The sequence below is a fragment of the Syngnathoides biaculeatus genome, chromosome 13, assembly GCF_019802595.1.
Source record: "Syngnathoides biaculeatus isolate LvHL_M chromosome 13, ASM1980259v1, whole genome shotgun sequence".
Lineage (NCBI taxonomy): Eukaryota > Metazoa > Chordata > Actinopteri > Syngnathiformes > Syngnathidae > Syngnathoides > Syngnathoides biaculeatus.
The window spans coordinates 27,034,830-27,055,679 of NC_084652.1; the positions used below are offsets into that span (position 1 = coordinate 27,034,830).

The 20,850-nt window shown below is 43.4% G+C and overlaps 1 protein-coding gene across 3 annotated transcripts in view; it reads right to left on the reverse strand.

Moving 5' to 3' along the window:
* mrpl37 (mitochondrial ribosomal protein L37) overlaps nucleotides 1–20,850 on the reverse strand; it is a 65,916-nt gene that overhangs the window by 5,042 nt on the left and 40,024 nt on the right. Inside the window, exons 5-7 of one of the 3 annotated variants that reach the window (XM_061838777.1) lie at nucleotides 17,727–17,881; nucleotides 17,179–17,263; nucleotides 6,528–6,661 (exon numbers count right to left, since the gene is read on the reverse strand). In XM_061838777.1, coding sequence (XP_061694761.1) covers nucleotides 17,180–17,263; nucleotides 17,727–17,881 — 239 coding nt within the window. In that variant the 3' untranslated portion in view covers nucleotides 6,528–6,661; nucleotide 17,179. Of the gene's footprint in view, nucleotides 1–6,527; nucleotides 6,662–17,178; nucleotides 17,264–17,726; nucleotides 17,882–20,850 lie in introns of those variants that run through there. The other 2 variants (XM_061838775.1, XM_061838776.1) reach the window with 2 other exon arrangements.

The window sequence follows — 20,850 nt, forward strand, 5'->3', positions numbered from 1 at the left end:
GTTGCTCGACCGGATCCCACTCTGAATGCTGGTGGAGGTGGTGGGGCCTTCTTGTTGCACCTCAGGCCATCTTCTGCCTCTTCTCTCCATTCCCTCATCCCACTGTGCAAGCATCTTCCTCTCCCCATGAGGAGGCCAGGTGGTTCCCTGCGGGTTGTGTGGTCTGCTGTGTTAATTTTTTTTGGGGGGAGGAGTTTATCCTCCCATGCTCCGGGGCAGGTAGTGGGTGCTGGTGGGAGTGCGTGTATGTGTATGTATTGGGGGGTGGTCTTGGAGCCGGTGCTGTGGGTCTGGATGGGGCCAACATTCCCTCTAAGCTGCGCAACAGCGCAATTGCGCACTAGACGCACAGTCTCAGCGTACAAGAAAACCTTTCCAGTGCAGTGAACGCACCGCAAATGAATTAGATACAATGAAGAAAATACGTATTTGTACACCCTGCTATATTGCAAGTTCTCCCACTTAGAAATCATAGAGGAGTCTGAAATTTTCATCGTAGTGCATGTCCACTGTGAGAGAGAGAATCTAAAAAGAAAAATCCAGAAATCATAATGTGTGATTTTTAACAATTTATTCGTGTGATTACAGCTACAAATAAGTATTTGAACGCCTGAGAAAACCAATGTTAATATTTGGTCCAGTAGCCTTTGTTTGCAATTAAAGAGGTCAAACGTATCCTGTGGTTGTTCACCAGGTTTGCACACGGTGCAGGAGGGATTTTGGCCCACTCCTCCACACAGATCTTCTCTACATCAGACAGGTTTCTGGGGTGTCGCTGATAAACACGGAGTTTCAGCTCCCTCCAAAGATTTTCTATGGGATTTAGGACTGGAGACTGGCTAGGCCACGCCAGAACCTTGATATGCTTCTTACGGAGCCACTCCTTGGTTTTCCTGGCTGTGTGCTTCGGGTCATTGTCATGTTGAAAGATCCAGCCACGACCCATCTTCAATGCTCTGACTGAGGGAAAGAGGTTGTTCCCCAAAATCTCACAATACATGGCCGCGCTCATCCTCTCCTTAATACAGTGCAGTCGTCCTGTCCCATGTGCAGAAAAACACTCCCAAAGAGTGATGCTACCACCCCCATGTTTCACTGTAGGGATGGTGTTCTTGGGATGGATCATCATCATTCGTCTTCCTCCAAACACAGTGAGTGGAATTATGAACAAAGAGTTCCATTTTTGTCTCATCTGACCACAAAACCTTCTCCCATGACTCCTCTGTATCATCCAAATGGTCTTTGGCAAACTTAAGAAGGTCCTTGACATGTGCTGGTTTAAGCAGGGGAACCTTCCGTGCCATTCATGATTTTAAACCATGACGTCTTAGTGTATTACAAAGGGTCACCTTGGAAACAGTGGTCCAAGCTCTTTTTAGATCATTGACCAAGTCCTGGGCTGATTCCTCACCTTTCTAAGAATCATTGACACCCCACGAGATGATATCTCCACTCTGATTGAGATTGACCATCATGTTTAGCTTCTTCCATTTTCTAATGATTGCTCTAACAGTGGACCATTTTTCACCAAGCTGTTTGGTAATTTCTCCACAGTCCTTTCCAGCCGTGTGGAGTTGTGGATTATTTTTTTTCGGTAAAAAAAAAAAAAAAAAAAAAAAAAAAAATCATACATTGTGATTTCTGGATTTTTCTTTTTAGATTATCTCTCTCACAGTGGACATACACCTACTATGAAAATGCCAGACCCCTCCATGATTTCTAAGTGGGAGAACTTGCAATATAGCAGGGTGTTCAAATACTTATTTTCTCCACTGTATATAACTTTTTTTCTCTATCATTTTGCTGTGTAATTCAGTGAGTGACGGGCGTGCAGCCAATCATACAATATTGTGCAATTACACTATGCAGCCAATCATGGCATTGACAGCACTTGGGCATGTGCTCTGCTCGTAAAACTCCATAACAACAGTTAAGTAACGCTAATGCTAACCCGGCAGGAGGTTGTACCACACAGTGATGCTGCTGCACAGGATACTTTCGACGGTCCTTCTTGAAAATGAGATCATGATGGGGACGGGGCTCTCACTCATTTCTGATTCTGCAGGAAGTAGAGATGCTTTTGAGCCCTTTAAACCAGTGTTGAGGTGTTAGTGGTCCAGGACAGCTCTTTGGAGAAGTGTACACCCAGGAATTTGGCACTGCTCACCCCTCCACTGCAGCACCGTTGATGGTTAGCAGGGGATGCTGGGTGTGTCCATTCCTGAAGTCCACTATGCTCTCATTAGTCTTCTCCACATAGGTGGAGAGTGTTGTCCTTTCAGAACATCACCAGGAGGCCCACCTCACTCCTGTAGCTTTTCTCATTGTTGTTGTTGATGAGACCCACCACAGTTATGTCCTCTGCAAACTTGATGAAGAGTTGGGAGTTGGATATGGGTGCGCAGTTGTGGGTCAGCAGAGGGAAGAGGAGGGGCTCAGCACACATCCTAGCGGTCCCCTGTGTTCAGTATGATGTTGTTGGAGGTGTTGCCATTGACCTGAAATGCCCGGGGTCTCCCCGTCAAGAAGTCCAACAGCCAGTTGCGTGTGGAGCAGTTGAGTCCCAGCCGGTCTAGTGTGAGGATGAGCTGCTGGGGGATGATGGCGTTGAATGCTGAGCTGATGTCCATGAATAGCATTCTGACGTGGGAGTCTTTGGTCTCCAGGTGGGAGAGGGCTGAGTGGAGGTAAATGGAGATGAAATCATCTGTCGAGCGGTTGGACCTATATGCAAACTGGTAGGGGTCCAGTGTAGGAGGGAGGGAGGATTTGACGTGCTCTATGACTAGCAGCTCAAAGCACTTCATAATGATGGGAGTGACTGCAATGGGTCTGACAGCTTGGCTCAGTAAGGTGTTGAAGATGCCTGTGAGGACATCTGTGAGCTTATCCGCACATTTTCTCAGGACGCAGCCAGGAATGTTGTCCAATCTGGAGCCCTTCCTTGCGTTAGTCCTTCTGAGCGCTCTCCTCATACGGTCCAGGTACACCATCAGCACCCAGACGTTGAGAGGTAAAGGGATCTTCTGTGCAGGGATGGTGTTGTCTGCCTCAAAGCAAGCAAAGAAGTAATGGACCTGATCCAGCAGCGAAGAGGAGTTGTCACAGGTCTGTGTGAGGGCTTGGAGTCCGTGACGGTCTGGATACCATGCCACAGGTTCCTGGTATCTCTGCTATCACAGAAGTGGTCGGCAATCCTCTTTCACTTAGCTTCTCTGATGTCACATGGCATGTTTGCTCTGGCTGTCCTTCGGCTCATCTCGTTCAAAGTTCTGAAGGCAGCATTCTGGGCTTTCAGGAGACTGTGGAGTTCCACTGTCAGCCATGGCTTCTGATTGGCCCTAATGGAGATGGTTCTAAAGACTGTGACGTCCTCCATGCACTTCCACAAGTAGGCAGTGACTGACTCTGTGTTCTCCTGGAGGGCCGTGATGCTGTTGTGGGTGGCTGCCTATTTGAACCTTCTCCAGTCTCTGCTGGCAAAACAGTCCTTGAGTGCCTCTGATGACCCGTCTGGCAATATTCGGATCTTCTCCTTGGCTGGCTTTATCACCTTAACCAGCGGTCCATATGCAGGCATTAGCATGACAGTACTGTGGTCTGAGGAGAGGCCCTGTAGCTCAGTGGTTAGAGCACTGGTTTGATAAACCAGGGGTTGTGGGTTCGTATCCCACTGGGGCCTCCACTCCCTGAGAAGGGTTGCGTCAGGAAGGGCATCCGGCGTAAAAATTGTGCCAAACATATGTGCGTTCATCTGAGATGACACGATGTGGCGACCCCGAAAGGGACAAGCCGAAAGAAACTTACTTACTTACTTTACTGTGGTCTGAGGCTCCCAGGTGGGGGAGGGCTTTGTATGCTCCTTTGCGAGTTGTGCAAACATTGTCCAGAATGTTTTCCCCTCTTGTGGGAAATTTAACATGTCCATGAAGTTGTGGAAAAAAGGTCTTGGGGTTGGCGTGGTGAAAATCGGCAGCCAGGATAAGGAAGGTATGAGGGTGTGATGTCTGCTGCTCACCGATGAGCTGGTGGAGTTCGTACAGTGCTTTACTCTTGTTGTTAATTGAGCTGGGAGGGATGTAAATGGGTGCCAGCAGGAGAGCAGTAAATTCGTTCGGGAGGTAGAAGGGCCGGAGGTTGACGATCATCAACTCCAGCAGCAGTGAACAGTGTTTGCAAACCACTGCAGTGTCACGGCACCAGGCATCACTGATGTAAACAAGTCCCCCTTGCTGTGAGTCTTCCCTCTCTCGACGAGCGCTCTGTCTGCACGGTGGCATTTAGCGGGGTTAGCTGAATGCCGCAGTCCAGGACGCCATCTTTGAGCCATGTTTCCACAAACGCAAAGACATAGCACTCACATTTTTTGTTGATGTGCCGAGTTATTGGATATATTCCATCTTGTTGTTAAGCAAGTGTACATCGACCAAGGTGATGGAAGGGAGAGCTGGCTGGTGCGAGGTAGTTGCTAACCTAGCTCGAACACCTCTGTGCTCGCCCCTCTTCTGCCTTCTTCTGTTTGGCCCGTGGCACTTGCACTATGCGCTAGGTGAAGAAGTGGGGTTCCACGATCGCTGGAAGTGCCGCTCGCTTTTGTTCTAGCCTCCAACTTGACCCAGACCTGTCTCCATCTGCAACAGATGCATGCTGTGCCATATGATTAGCATCCTTGTTTTATAATTGACTAAAATCATATGTTTCACTTCATTTTTCATGACCTACTTCAAAGGCTAATTCTAAATGGATCCTCCAGGAAAGTAATGACATTATATTATTATTAAGTACAGTATTTTTCTGTTTCTATTGGCTATTTCTGAATTTGAATTTAGTTCATTCTGTGTTGTGACATAATCCCTAACATCACCTTTGTGCTTAATACAATTAACATTCATAAACTAATTCAATAATTGTTGGCGCGTTACAACTTGGAACTCCGCAATGGATGCCATTTTTGCACAGTCTTGTCATGATTGAGTCATGAGTCACAACTGCGGTCCTTGGTTCCTTGTGACCTTCTGGAGTTGTCAATGTTGCTTGTGGGATCATTTTTTTAGGTCAGCAACGCTCGCAACATTCCCACTCATTTTCTCCATTTGTGGAAAATGATTCTCAATCATGGTATGCTGAAGGTTTAGAAATGGCTTTTTCACCCTTTCCAAAGTGGTAGATCTCAGTGTATTTCTCATCTGTTCTTGAATTTCTTTGGACAGTGGCATTTTGTTGCAGGTTTTTTGGGGAATAAGTTGTGGGCCTGGTCAGTGAAAATGAACCAGTTAAAAATACATCAAAAAATTGCATTTTATGTTTACTTTGGGTTATGTTCCCTGATATTTACACTTATTTGACGCTCTGAAAGAAAGTGGCGAAAAGACATGGGAAGTCTGTAAATCATTTTTTCATCAAAAAAAATATCCAAACAGTATGTTATGTTATATATTGAATTTTAGCTTCTCTTTAATTTAGAGGATGAATAGTCAATGTTGGCATAATGACTCTGTGCAGGCGTTTGCCCAGATACAGCCAATTATAGATCCGACCACTGATGGCCAGTACAAATGGGTGCAATTTCATCACAAGGAACTCTTTCCAGAAAAGCAGTCAGAAATTAGGATGGCTCCTTCGAGGAAGCAGTTGATGAGCAGAAGATTAGTGCTGTGCTGCCCACGCCTCCAACAATAGCTCAGTGGTACGCAATCGCACTGAAACAATCAAATTGGGTGTGATTTTAACATTTCAAAAGCACATGCGCACAACTTATTAGCACTGCCTGAGTTTAACTTTATTTTGGGGCTGCAACAGATTAATTGCATTTCCATTCATTTCAATGGGAAACATGACCGCAACTTGAGAACAATTTTAGTGACTAACGGGGTCATGGAAAAAATTATAAACCAGAGATTCCACTGTAATTCTATTTTTAATTATCTGGAATGTAAAAATGTAATTTGAAATTACTTGGAAGATGTTATATTGTTAAAGGTAATAAAAGATCATTCAAACACAATTCAACAGAATGTAAAATAGCAAAGAACCAATTCTTTTAAATTATTCAGTCATTCAATATTTCATTTGAAAAGGGGAGTACACTATTTTTTGAATGCTTTTCTATAAACCAGGTCTCGAGTGAATTCAAATTCAGCAAACTGCATCGTTTCCATTCTGATTCATATTCATGGTTGCCAGCCAACCGCAGGGCACATTAGAGACACAACAGTCACACTCACAATCACAATTAGGGCAAATTAAGAGTCTCCAATTAATACATGTTTTGGGGATATGAGAGCAAACCGGAGTGCCCAGAGAAAACCCACACAGACACGGGGAGAACATGCAAACTCCACACAGGCGGGCCAGGATTTGAACCCAGGTCTTCAGAAATAGACTAATGCTCTCCAGCTACGCCACCGTGCCACTATCTGATTCATATATAGCTCTTAAAGCTGTTTTATTCTTGTGATACTTGGAGGAGCTATTGCATTATCATCTCTCATAGGAAAACAAAAATAATAAGTACAAATCAGATAAAAACCTGGTTTTTGATGCCATCGTCACCTCTCAGATCTGTGGTGTTGAGTTGAAAAACAATAAACTGGAAAACATTGCCATTGGTCCCAACAGCTTGTATTGTGATAGGAGGATCCAGGACCTGATAAATCTTGGCCTTGGCAATGTGTGCATCAGACAAGACAAAGAGAAAGAAAAAATGCAAAGTAGTAAACTCGACAAAGATCAGACAAGTGTTGGAAGAAATCTTTAGTTTAGAGGCTGAGTGAGAGGCTGAAGATTTCCAGTCCCCTCCAAAAGTATTGGAATGGCATGGCCAATTCCTTTGTATTTGTTGTATACTGAATATATATGGGTTTTGAAACAAAAGATAATGTGACAAAAGTTCAGAATCCCAGCTTTAATTTCATGGTATTTACATCTGGATATGTTCTTTTGTTTGGAGTCACCCATTTTTCAAGGTGGCAAAAGCAGTACAACAAACATTATTCAATGAATATAAAATGAATAACATTGACTAATTGTTAGCATAACAGTTAGTTGCAATAATGTCATCACACATGCGACCCTTTGACTTTGCCAGACTGTTAAATTAATTTGAAACGCTTATCCTGGGCTTCGTGCAGCTTCTCTGTTGTTTGTTTTTTCTCCATTCATTCTCTCCACTTAAGGAGGTAAATGTATGCTCTATTGGGCTGTCAAAGTCATTTTACATTGTGGCCCACATACGGCCTCGGTAGATATCAAGGGGGCCGTACGATTAGAATTATACCATACTCTGCTATAAATAACCAAAATATCATGTCTTTCCATTGTTTTGGTGTAAAGAAGCACTAGGAAAATGTTGAAATTTAATGAACATTCCTTTTACAAAACATTTCATGAAACACCTCAGATTTCCTGAGACAAATGTACAATTTACTTTTGTCATTCAGATACAGTGCTGCGTGAAAGTATTCACCCCCCCCTTGAACTTTTCAACCTTTTACCACATTTCAGGCTTCAAATATAAAGATGTAAAATTATTATTTTTTTGTCAAGAATCAACAACAAGAAGGACACAATCATGAAGTGGAATGAAATTTATTGGATATTTTAAACTTTTTTAACAAATAAAAACCAGAAAAGTGGAGCATGCAATATTATTCGGCCCCCTTGCATTAATACTTTGTAGTGCCACCACCAATTACAGCTTACAAAATGGTCCTGTATTTGGCTCCATTCATTTTCCCATCAATTTTAACCATCTTCCCAGTCCCTGCTGAAGAAAAGCAGACCCAAACCATGAGGCTGCCACCACCATGTTTGACAGTCGGGATGGTGTGTTCAGGGTGATTTGCTGTGTTGCTTTTACGCCAAACGTATCGGTTTGCATTGTGGCCAAAAAGTTTGATTTTGGTTTCATCTGACCAGAGCACCTTTTTCCACATGTTTGGTGTGTCTCCCAGGTGGTTTGTGGCAAACTTTAAATGAGACTTTTTATGGATATCTTTGGGAAATGGCTTTCTTCTTGCCACTCTTCCATAAAGGCCAGATTTGTGCAGTGTACAGTGTGCAGTGATTGTTGTCCGATGGACAAACTCTCCCACCTCAGCTGTACATCTCTGCAGTTCATCCAGAGTGATCATGGGCCTCTTGGCTGTATCTCTGATCAGTCTTCTCCTTGTTCAAGGTGAAAGTTTAGCGGGATGGCCGGGTCTTGGTAGATATGCAGTGGTCTGATACTCCTTCCATTTCAATATGATTGCTTGCACAGTGCTTCTCGAGATGTTTAAAGCTTGGGAAATCTTTTTGTATCCAAATCCGGCTTTAAACTTCTCCACAACAGTATCTCGGACCTGCCTGGTGTGTTTCTTGGTCTTCATGAAATTCTCTGAGCTTTTAACAGAACCCTGTGACTATCACAGACCAGGTGCATTTATATGGAGACTTGATTACACATAGGTGGATTCTATTCATCATCATCAGTCAACATTGGATCATTCAGAGATCCTCACTGAACTTCTGGAGTGAGTTTGCTGCACTGAAAGTAAAGGGGCCGAATAATAATGCATGCCCCACTTTTCAGTTTGTTAAAAAAGTATAAAATTTCCAATAAATTTCATTCCACTTCACGATTGTGTTCCACTTATTGATTCTTGACAATTTTTTTAATTTTATATCTTTATGTTTGAAGCCTAAAATGTGGTCAGTGCTTCGGATTTTTTTTCTACACCCCCCAAAAAAAACACAACAAAAAAAAAACCCCAGCCCGAACAGCATACAGTATTGCAGGAAGACGCATTGATAGAAGGCACGATTGTTCTCCGACGTGACTTTATGACCAATGAGAGCATGTGTGGATTAATTTCGTTAGCTGATTGGGTGCGCATCATCGAAAGCCCACCCAGCAATGTGTGTTCCACTCTCTCTTGTCCTTCATTACCACTATGTTTTCTGATGTTAACCTCTCGTGTTCATTCAATTTCAAAAGCCTTATGCCCTCAGAAGCATGCTGCTATATTGTGAAGCTTCTTCCAGCGACAACGATGCTGCTCGTTGTTATGTGCACAAGACATTGATGACAATATGGCACAAGCTGTCAGGTTTAGCAATTGTGTTGACAGAGTTATGGCCTTCATGGAATTTTGAAGAAGGAAAAGCAAAGACAACAACATGTTTTTCCTCAAACACAGAAATCTGTTATACTTTCAGGACTGTTGGATTGATTTGATTAATTGTATATCAAGTTATCTCATATTTGCTGTCTTGTTTTGCTTTGAATGCTCAGTGTCACAAGACAAACCGGACCGAGAAGCGAGCAGTCAGAAAAGAGACTGGTGATGGCTCGTCAAAAGATATTTTGATTAAAATTCTTCATTTATTGTACAACACCAGAATTTGTCAATATTTGCAGAAAATTTCCATTAGATCATGAGAACCTCCTGAAATCACATTCATCCAGTAACTTTGAGTGTGCAACTACAGTATGATGTTCACGACTGTTTACATGCAGCTCTTGACAAGACCCAGTGACCTACTAACCAGAAGACCTGCTTAGCAGCTCAGCTAACCCCTATGGAAGACCACTCCTATTCCTCTTCCTTTCCAATACTCGCTCACTGGAAAATTTATCAGATCATCTCCAAATGGAATTCACATCAAAACACAAGAGCCTTTCTTCATTCAAGAAGGCAGTTGCAAATACTCATCCACTAGTGATGTGCATCTTCTGGCTTGTGCACCACCAAGACTCCAATCACAACCAGCCTTTTTTTTTCCCCCAGATAGAAATTCAATTGTCTCAAATATTTAGTAGAATGATCGCCCATTCTTATGTTGTTTAAAATTTATAAAAATATTCTAATCTATGTATGATGAAAATATCTTAATTCATTAATAATTCCAGAACAACAAGGTCGATTTATAAATGGGATCTCTACTCAATCTAATTTGATTTGAGTATATTGACAATAAAGAGGGATCCTATGACATCGACATCCATCCAGCAATCTATTTTATTTTACTCATCTGAGGTCGGGTTGAAAGCGCAGTAGCCTTAGCAGGGAACTCCAAACTTCTTTGTCTTTGACCCACAGCAGCTGAATTTCCACCGATGCCCTGCCGGTTAACGGTGCCGGGGCAGATGTTATTAACCTGAGCCATGACCGATCCGGTGTGGTATTCTTTAGATCAGTGATTTTCAACCATTGTGCCGAGGCACACTCGAGATCGTCAGGTGTGCCGTGAGAAATTATCCAATATCACTTTTTTTTTAAAATTAACATTTATTAATAATTTTCTCCAAATATTATGTCATTGTCCAGTGTCCGTGCTGTAAAGGCTGGCAGAGTAATGTAATATTTTTCCGTGTGGCAACACATAGCTGATTGCTTCGTTCCTCCAAGAGAATTAGTGATGCACCTGAGAGGCCGCGGTGACAGTCATGGAGAAGTTTTTAAAAAGGACAACTGCAAACTCAGAAATGGGCCCTGGACAAGATTCTGACCCGGATGAAGGGCCTAGTATGAGTGGTGGGAAAAAGAAAGCAAAGAAGGTGAGCTCAAGGCAATATAGTGAAAGCTATCTTTCATTTGGATTTACTTTCACCGGGGATGAGACGACACCTATTCCGTTATGCCTGGTGTGTGGCGAGAAGCTATCCAACAGCGCCATGGTACCAAGCAAGCTTAAACGCCATCTCTAAACGACACACCCGTCGCTTCAAAACAAGCCGATAGACTATTTTGTTCGCCTGCGTGTAAACACAGAGAAACAGGCAACATTTATGAGAAAAACCACAAAGGTAAATGAGAAAGCGCTCAAAGCTAGTTACCTAGTCGCCGAACTTGTTGCAAAATCAAAAAAGCTGTGGCAGAGACATTAATACTACCTGCCTGTAAAGCCATTGTCAACGAGATGCTCGGCCCTGATGCGGTTAAAGACATAGCTAAAGTCCCGCTCTCTGATAACACAATTGCCAGGTGTATTGATGACATGTCTACAGACATCGAAAGCCATGTTTTGGAAAAGAGCATATTAGTAGGAAATTTGGGTTGCAAGTTGACGAGTCTACGGATATTAGTGGACATTCTCAGCTCTTGGCCAATGTGCGTTTTGTGGATGGAGATGCCATTAGAGAAAACTTACTATTTTGCAAGGCACTGCCAGAAAAAAAAAAATGGAGAGGAAATTTTTCGGGTCACATCGGAATATCTTGACCAGGGAGGACATACGTGGGAAAACTGGACAAGTGTGTGCACTGATGGAGCTGCAGCCATGGTCGGGCGCACCAAAGGCTTCGTGAGTAGAGTGAAGGAAAGAAACCCAGATCTGATTGTTACGCACTGTTTTTTGCAACGTGAGGCCCTCGTTGCTAAGACTTTACCAGCAGAACTGGTTTCTGCGTTGGACGATGTGGTGCGCATAGTGAACTTTGTAAAGACACGACCTCTGAAAAGCCGTATATTCGCATCTCTGTGTGAGGAAATGGGAGCGGAGCATAAAGCCTTATTGCTCCATACGGAGGTCCGATGGTTGTCGCGCGGTAAGGTGCTGACCCGTGAGAGGTCTGATTACTCAAATCTGTTTGCAAGTGATGAGTGGTGCGCAAAGCTGGCATACCTGGCTGATATATTTCATCATCTTAATGAACTGAACACAAGGATGCAGGGCCGAAATGAAAACCTGCTTACAAGCACAGATAAAATAAATGGATTCCGTTTAAAGGTGCACCTCTGGCAACAACATATGCAACGTGCCAACCTCGAGATGTTCCCACTCACAGACAAACGGCAAAGCAACACTGCTGCACTGTCTGAGGTAATAGGTAAACATTTGAAAAGTCTTGAGGAGAAGTTGTCATTTTATTTCTCTTCAGCCTGCACTGAATGCTTTGACTGGGTTAGGGACCCATACGGCTCGGCATCAGTTGTTGGAAAGGACATGACTTTACAGAGCAGGAGGAACTAACTGAACTGAAACAGGATCGTGGTTTAAAACTGAGATTTGCTGATCTTCCTTTGGACAGTTTTTGGTTGACTGCTGCCAAGGATTTCCCCATTCTGGCCAACAAAGCTATTCTGACATTGCTCCCATTTTCCACAACATATCTGTGTGAGTTGAGCTTTTCAAGCCCAACTGCTATAAAAACTAAAAACAGAGAGAGACTGAGAGCTGTTAAAGAAGAGCTTTGTGTGTGTCTTTCTTCTATTCCTGCCAGGATATTGGCTTTGTGTTCATCTAAACAGGCCCAGGTTTCACACTGACTGAGTATAAATAAATTGAGAAATTATATTGTAATTAAATATACTATACAGAGTGTCATTTTGTAACATTTTTGGTTAGTGGTGTGCCACAAAATTTTTCCAATGTAAAAAATGTGCCGTGGCTCAAAAAAGGTTGAAAAACACTGCTTTAGATGAACGCTCAAATTTGTTTGCCACAGTATTTCGCCGGATGCCCTGCCTAATGCAACACTCGGCATTTATCCGGACTTGGGACCAGCCTACAGACTGAACTGGCTTGTACCCCCATAAGGGCTGCATGACGAGAGGGTGCTTATGATAATTTATGCATCTAAGTTAAACTCTTTTGCCATCCCATTCATTTTTATCTGACTTGTGGTAGTTATCTATGAACTCTCGTCGTGGTAACAAAAAAAAAAAAAAAAATCCAATCCTAGTGCAACGGAGATGCATTTTTTAATACCTCATTTGTGGGGATATGTTCGACCAAGGCGCTCCATACATTGTGATGGGACTTTTTTTTTGGGGGGGAGGTTTGTTTGGAATTTTGACATTCATGGTAATATGGAACTCAAAAAGAAAAACTCATTCCAATCCTTGTTGACTGAGACAAATCTTTGGATTCTTCATTTGTGCGGGTATGTTTAACATTCCATGGCACACCATTCATTTCAAAGGGACTGGTAGTTATTTAGGAACTGTTTACTCAAGGTAACAGGGAATTCAAATTTCAAATGAGCATACGCAAATGGACAATCAGTTGAAGGGTCCCTGCCCTTCACCATCTCTGCTTGGCTTTGAGACCATGATGGGTTTCATATGTGGTTTCACATCACAGTTTCTTTTGCATTGATCACCCGCCCTAAGTACCAGGACCAACAGTGTTAGAATTAGTTTTTATTTTTTGTTTACATAGAACACCAGACACCTTCAGCCAACTGTTCCACCCCGCTTGGACCAGTTTCTTCACTTCCTTACCCACACTCTCCATTGCTCTGTATTATTGACCCCAAGTATTTGAAGTCGTCCACCCTCGCTATCTCTTCTCCCTGGAGCTTCACTCTTCCTCCTCCGCCACTCATATTCATGCACATATTTTCTGTTTTACTTTGGCTCATCTTCATTCCTCTCCTTTCCAGTGCATGCCTCCATCTTTCTAATTGTTCCTCCTCCTGCTCCCTGCTTTCACTGCAGATCACAATATCATCTGCGAACATCATAGTCCAAGGGGATTCCAGTCTAACCTCATCTGTCAGCCTATCCATTACTACCGCAAACAGGAAGGGACCGAGCGCGGATCCCTGATGCAGTCCCACCTCCACCTTAAATTATCCTGACACACCTACGGCACATCTCACCGCAGTTCTCCTGCCCTCATACATGTCCTGTACTATTCTAACGTATTTCTCCGCCACACCAGACTTGCGCATGCAGTAGCACTGTTCCTCTCTTGGTACACTGTCATAGGCTTTCTCTCGGTCTACAAAGACAATGCAGCTCCTTCTGAGCTTCTCTGTATTTTTACACGAGCATCCTCAAGGGAAATAATGCATCTGTGGTATTCTTTCTAGACATGAAACCATACTGTTGCTCGTAGATACTTGCTTCTGTCCTGAGTCTACTGTGGATATTACCTACTGACTGCAACTCTTGATAAATTAGCCAGATTGACCATATTGGTTATACAGCATTCTCTATAGTATAAGGCACAATGTATATATTTGAGATAGACCAAGACAGAAAGACAGAGGAGTGCTATGTCAGGTATGCTGTATGTCATATGTAAAGCATCTGACAATAAGGTTTCTTGAACATTAGGGCGACTTGATCGGTCTGATTATTGGCATTTTTTTTGCTGATCGATTTTGAAGTCATAATAACATATGCTGCCATCCAGGCAATATCTTTTTCATGGATCCCTCTCTGCTTACTTCAGCAAAACAATACCACACCACATTTTGGATGCGTTACCACACTGTGGTCTCACTGTGGCTTTGTAGTAAAAGAGTGCAGGTACTAGATTGGCCTAAATGCAGTCTTCGATTGAAAATGTGTTGTGTATTTTGAAGCATAACAACCAACAAGGGAGACTCTAGACCAGGGGTGCTCAATGTGTCAGGCAGCCTTGGTCGACGCAAAAAACAAACAAACAAAAAAAAAACGTCAGCCAATGGCCCTTCTAAACTGGGCATGTGCGCGATTGTGCACCGCTGATGCAGTCTTAGCTGATATTCTGCGTTGCGTGCAAAAAAAAAAAAAAAAAAGCAATTCAATGCAAATTGAAAGTATAACATACAGCTCTTCAGTTTGTGGCATTTTACAATATGATTCAATGAGTGACGGATGACTGATCGTGAAGAACGACCACCCCCACACCCCCACCCCTCCGATCAGAACTTGAGTGGTGTTCTGTTACTGGACTTCTGTGCTCATAACAAACACCATGTTCAGGCATACGGGTGTCCACATGTGCACTTGGCACCAGGACACCCTAAGTTGCAGTTCGATGATCGACTTTGTGATCGTGTCATCGGACTCGCATGTTTTGGACACTTGGATGAAGAGAGGGGCAGAGCTGTCGACTTATCACCAACTGGTGGTGAGTTGGCTCCGATAGTGGGGAAGATGCCGGTCCGACGTGGCACGCCCAAACGTATTGTGAGGGTCTGCTGGGAACGGCTGTAGAGTCCTGTGTCAGAAGGAATTTCAACTCCCACCTCCGAAATAACTTCTCTCATCTTCCTGGAGAGACATGGGACATTGAGTCCGAGTGGACGTTCCGCGTCTCCATTCCTGAGGCGGCCGACTGGAGTTCTGGCCGTAAGGTGGTCGGTGCCTATCTCATGGCGGTACCCCCCGAACATGTTGGTGGACACCAAGAGTGAGGGATGCCGTCAAGATGAAGGAGTCCTATCGGGCATTTTTGTCCTGTGGGACTCCCGAGCCAGCTGATATGTACCGGCTTGTCAAGCGGACTCCAGCTTCGGTGGTCAATGAGGCAAAAACCCGGGCATGGGAAGAGTTCAGCGAGGCCATGGAGAACGACTTGAAGACAGCTTCGAGGAAATTCTGGTCCACCGTCCGGCGTCTCAGGAAGGGGAAACAGTACACAGTCAACACTGTGAATAGTGGGGTTGGGGCACTGCTGACATCAACTCGGGATGTTGTGAGTCGTTGGGGAGAATACTTCGAAGACCTCCTCAATTCCACCAACATGCCTTCCCATGAGGAAGCTGAGCTTGGATTCTCTGAGGCACCGTCCTCTATTTCTGGGGTTGTGGTCAACGAGGTAGTGAAAAAACTCCTTGGTGGCACGGCCCCGGTGGTGAAGAGATTTGCCCAGAGTTCCTAAAGGCTCGGGATGTTATGGGGCTGTCCTGGTTGACACGCCAATGCAAAATCACATGGACATTGAGGACAGTGCATCTGGATTGGCAGACTGGGGTGGTGGTCCCCCTTTTTAGAAGGAGAACCCGAGGGTTTGTGGACTTGGAGAAGGCGTTCAACCATGTCCCTTGGTGAGTCCTGTGTGTGTGTGTGTGTGTGTGTGTGTGTGTGTGTGTGGTGTGTGTGTGTGTGTGTGTGTGAGGTGGGGGTTCTTTTGGATTATGGGGACTGAACCGGTGAGAGTTGGACTCCGCCAAGGCTGCCCTTTGTCACCGATTTTGTACATATCTTTTATGGACAATCTGTAGGCACAACCCAGGCGTAGAGGGTGGCAGAGTTTGTTGGCTTCAGTATTGCATCTCTACTCTTTGCAGATGATCTCCGAATCCACAAAACACATGTAGACTGGTTTGGCAAACTTCCATCCACCCTCGAGGATCCTGCAGAGGGTCTTGTCCACTGTTCCACAGCCAGGACGAAAACCACATTGCTCCTCCTGAATCTGAGATTCGACTTCCTGACTGATTGTCTTCTCCAGGACCCCTGAATAAACCTTACCAGGGAGGCTGAGGAATGTTAACGCCTGTGGTTGGAAGATACCACCCAGTCCTCCAACATAAAAAGGGGGACCACAACCCCAGTCTGCCAATCCAGAGGAAAAGTCCCCGATTTCCATGCAATTTTGCAGAGGCGTGTCAACCAGGACAGAATGTCATCAATCCCCGGGTCTTGCCACCAAGAAATTTTTTAACCACCTCGGTGACCAAGAGATAGGAGAGCCTACCTCAGAGAACCAAGACTCTACTTCCCCATGGGAAGACGTGTCGGTGAAATTTAGGAGGTCTTCAAAGTCTTCTCACCACCAACTCACAATGTCACGAGTCAAGGTCAGCAGCGCCCCATCCTCACTCTACACAGTGTTCACTTTGCACTGCATTGCCCCTCCTGAGATGCCGGACTTTCCAGAATTTCCTCATAGCAGTCTTCCCCCACCATCACCAGCACATGATCATCTCACAACTAAAACTCAGATCTTAAGGAGTAGTTTGAAATGATGTTAAAACAGTGGGGACCATTAATGCATGCATTAATCACCAAGCACTCTGGATTGCAACCCCCAAATTGGATGAGTGGTTGAACAGATTGAACGTGCGAGAGATCTCCTTAACCAATAAATTCAATAAAATAAAATTAGCTCATTTGTTTCTCAGGTTTGCGGAGACATTGAATGAAAGACGGCGGGATGACGAATGGGAAAACAGCAGACTTTTCTCCAGGATTTATTTTGTATTTGTTATGTTTTAAAATAGACCTTAATCCTGATAAAAACGGGTATCTTCAAATTGTTGGCATCATCCCGCAGCCGTTTTTCAGTCACATAAGAGGTCACGGGCAGTTAACTCAGTCTTACGTTAAGGCCTGTTGTGATCACATGACCGTATTGAGCCAATGAAATAGTGTACTGAAAGGAATTTGCTTGACTGAAGATACGGTCACGTGGTATGGCTTAAAAATCAATGGACGGAGAAGTACTTTTCTTAAAAACATTTCTTAAAATCACCTCATTTGACTAAAGATATCCAATGAACTTGATGACCAAATCTGAAGACCAAATGAATGTTCTTTCCAGGAAGCGTGTATTTTGCCTGTAAAGGAATTTAATGTTTCAATGCAGGTGCAAATAAACATGTTTGAAACCAGTGTAGCATTTTAACAAGTATGTTGAATCCAACAATTTCAATAGTACAACTAAATGGTTGCTTCATGTAAGCCTAGCTGCATTTATTTTGATTTGTTTTGTCAATTGATGCCCAAGAGAAAACATGCCAATCATGAAAAGATACAAAAATATATAGATAAAAAAAAAATCATGACATTTGTTTCATTATAAGGCTGCATAATACTAGTTTACTTTTCTTAGCTAAGTGCATTCATACGTGTGTACTTTTGTACTTAAAAAGTAGAGGCTTCAGTACTTTTACCAGTGCAGTTTTTTGCACTAGTATCAGTACTTTTACAAAATTACTGAATACCAGTAATTTTAAGACCTCTGCTGAATGGAATCTGGTTGAGAACCCTGAAGGAAGAAGCATGTGGATAAACACTTACCCCAAATAAGTTATGTGCTTGTGCCAGAGCATTTCCAAAAAGAAACATGATCATCTTGGCTCTGAACTGCTCAGGGCGAAGCCTGCAGCGAGAATCATAACCCTCCAAGAAGTAAAGTGTGTGGGCATGAGGGTAAAAATATTGTCCTCTGAAACCTGAAAACAATTAAAAAAGATCTAAACAACAAAGAAGAAAAAATCCTGTCAATAATCTAGTGTGGTATATTATGATCATACACTGCATATACTGCATGAGGGGATTATTTGAAACGTTTCCATCGAGAAGTTGTTTATTCATCACGGCAGTCGAGAGAATATAGGTAGAATTGCTGCATATTGACAGGAAGCACCACTCGACTACAAGCAGAACTTGGGCTGAGATATATATATATATATATATATATATATATATATATATATATATATATATATATATATCTTCTTCTTCTTTTCCTTTCGGAAATACAGTGAAGAAAATAAGTATAACAACACCCTGCTATATTGCAAGTTCTCCCACTTAGAAATCATGGAGGGGTCTGAAATTTTCATCGGAGGTGCATGTCCATTGTGAGAGATAATCTAAAAAGAAAAATCCACAAATCACAATGTATGATCATTTAATGATTTATTTGTGTGATACATCTGCAAATAAGTATTTGAACACCTGTCTATAATATAGAATTCTGACCCTCAACGATGTATTACTGTCATGTTCCTGCCGGTCCAGCCCAAGTTGGGCGGGTCCCAGCGCACTGGCGCTGATGAGGAGGCGCACACCCGCACCTCATCCTAGTTGAGTAACCCCTGTATTTATAGGACCCAGGGGATGACTGGTCTTCGCCAGATCGTCGCAACTCATGCCCCGTGACTCTTCATCGTCAACCCTGGTGTACCGACCTCCGCCTGTCCTCCAACCGACCCCGTAAACTTGACGTCTTTGATATGGTCCAGTTCTGGTGCCTCCTGCATTTATGAACAGTGATCCCATCTTGCTCCCACAGCATGTCATCCTCTGTGGCATCCATGGCGTTTGTGAGGAAACATTTTTTGAATCCCAAGAGTCTTGGTTCCCTTTATTCCTCATTATTGTCAGGACTTTCAGGGGAAGGTCCACCGTGCTAACAGCGTAGCCTCTTGCCCCCGTTCGGCTACAATCTGTAGCAGCTCTTCATAGCAACGGGGCACTATCAAAACGAGCTCAAACTACGTAGAAATGAGCGTTGTGGGCACAAAAAAGCAAGCATTTAAATTGTGTGCGCTATCCCGTTTTTTTAAATGATCGTACGATCGTAATATGTAGTTTCAGCTCACGTTGTTTTGCTCCCGGTTTGGCCGCGCCATCGGCATCAGCGATGAAAAAATTTCTTTTAAAAGCGGCTGCCGTCCGTGGTTTCATCAATTGCAACTGATAACGCAATAAATGACTTTACTTTGTGCTTTAAATAATCTACTGAAAATCTACTGAAAAATCAGAAATCCCATCTGCAACCATGTTTCTCATCAAGCTTATATTTGATAAGGCCTGGCACCTTTCAGGGCACACAATCTCCACTGCGTTCATCACACACGTTTTTCAAATTCAGCCTCATTAAATGGTTTTAGAGCCACTACGATTTCCTTAGCAATGAGGAAGTGAGTCTTCACAGCAGCGTCACTGACGTCTCCGCTGTGAGTCAACAGACTGCTGTTTCTTCAGACCCGCCGACAGTTCATTCACCTTCTTTCTTCTACGGTGTCCTTGAAAGATTTCGTATTTGACAGCATGAAGATTCAAATAGTGGCGAGGAAGGTTATTTTCTTTCAGCACTGCAACATGCTACGTACACACCAAATATACAGCTTTCCCATTCACTTCTGTGAATAGATAGAAAGATTAACATTTTTCTTGGAAGACGATGCAATCTGCGTCCATTTTTCTCTTTTTTGACAGACATATTGGGGCAAAGAGTGTGCCAAAACACACATTACAAGTACCAAACCATAGAAACTGTAATAAATAGGGCGGGCAGTACACATAGCAATTCATCCAGACTGCGCGTTTGACCTACTCTGCCATGGTAAAAATGGTTTGCTTGCTGAAGACAATTATTATGCCATCAAGTGGATGCAATCAGAACAGCAGTTGCTTTTATTGAAAAATTGCAGCTCATTTTGCGTCCATGTCCATGCCATCATTTTACACTTTACAAAATCATCTCGCTGGCTGGATTAAACCGGTTTGAGGGCAGGATCCAGGCAGCGGAGCGGACGTTTGACACCCCTGGCCTATACCAAAAGTAGGATTATGAAATCTATGCATTTTGTGTTATGTGGTGGACAGGGCATCTGTTCCCCAACAAATGCTTTACATTTTTTATTTTTTTTTCAATGTTGGTTCTAAGTGACCCAACCTCTGACCCAACACTGGAGGCAAAACAGTTGGATTCCAAAATCAAACCAGCAGTTATGCATGTATGAAAAATTTAATTGTGATATTTTTTTGCCATTTTGCCCAACTATATGAGTGACCTTTATCAGAATCATCTTTATTTTGCAGAGTACGTAAAAAAGACAAGGAATTTGTCTCTGGTAGAAGGAGCCGCTCTCGTACGACAACAGCTCATTCTGACCATGATATCTTCTCCGCCCTCTCTGAATGTGACATGTTGAGCAAACAATTTAAAAAAAAGTTGCCAGGTCTGCTTCAAGCATTTTTTACCAACTAACCATACTTTCAACCTTATAAGCCCATGATCTCAGGCATACCAATATCTACAATACAGAGAGGAAAGGCAGTGTTGAACTTCCCAAGAATTACTGGGCTGTATTAAAAAATACAACTTTTACCACCTCACTATTCTTCTTTTCTTCTTTTCCTTTCGGCTTGTCCCGTTAGGGGTCGCCACAGCGTGTCATCTTTTGCCATCTTAGCCTATCTCCTGCATCTTCCTCTCTAACCCCAACTGCCCTCATGTCTTCCCTCACCACATCCATAAACCTTCTCTTTGGTCTTCCTCTCGCTCTTTTGCCTGGGAGCGCCATCCTCAGCATCCTTCTACCAATATACTCACTCTCTCGCCTCTGAACATGTCCAAACCATCGAAGTCTGCTCTCTCGAATCTTGTCTCCAAAACATCCAGCTTTGG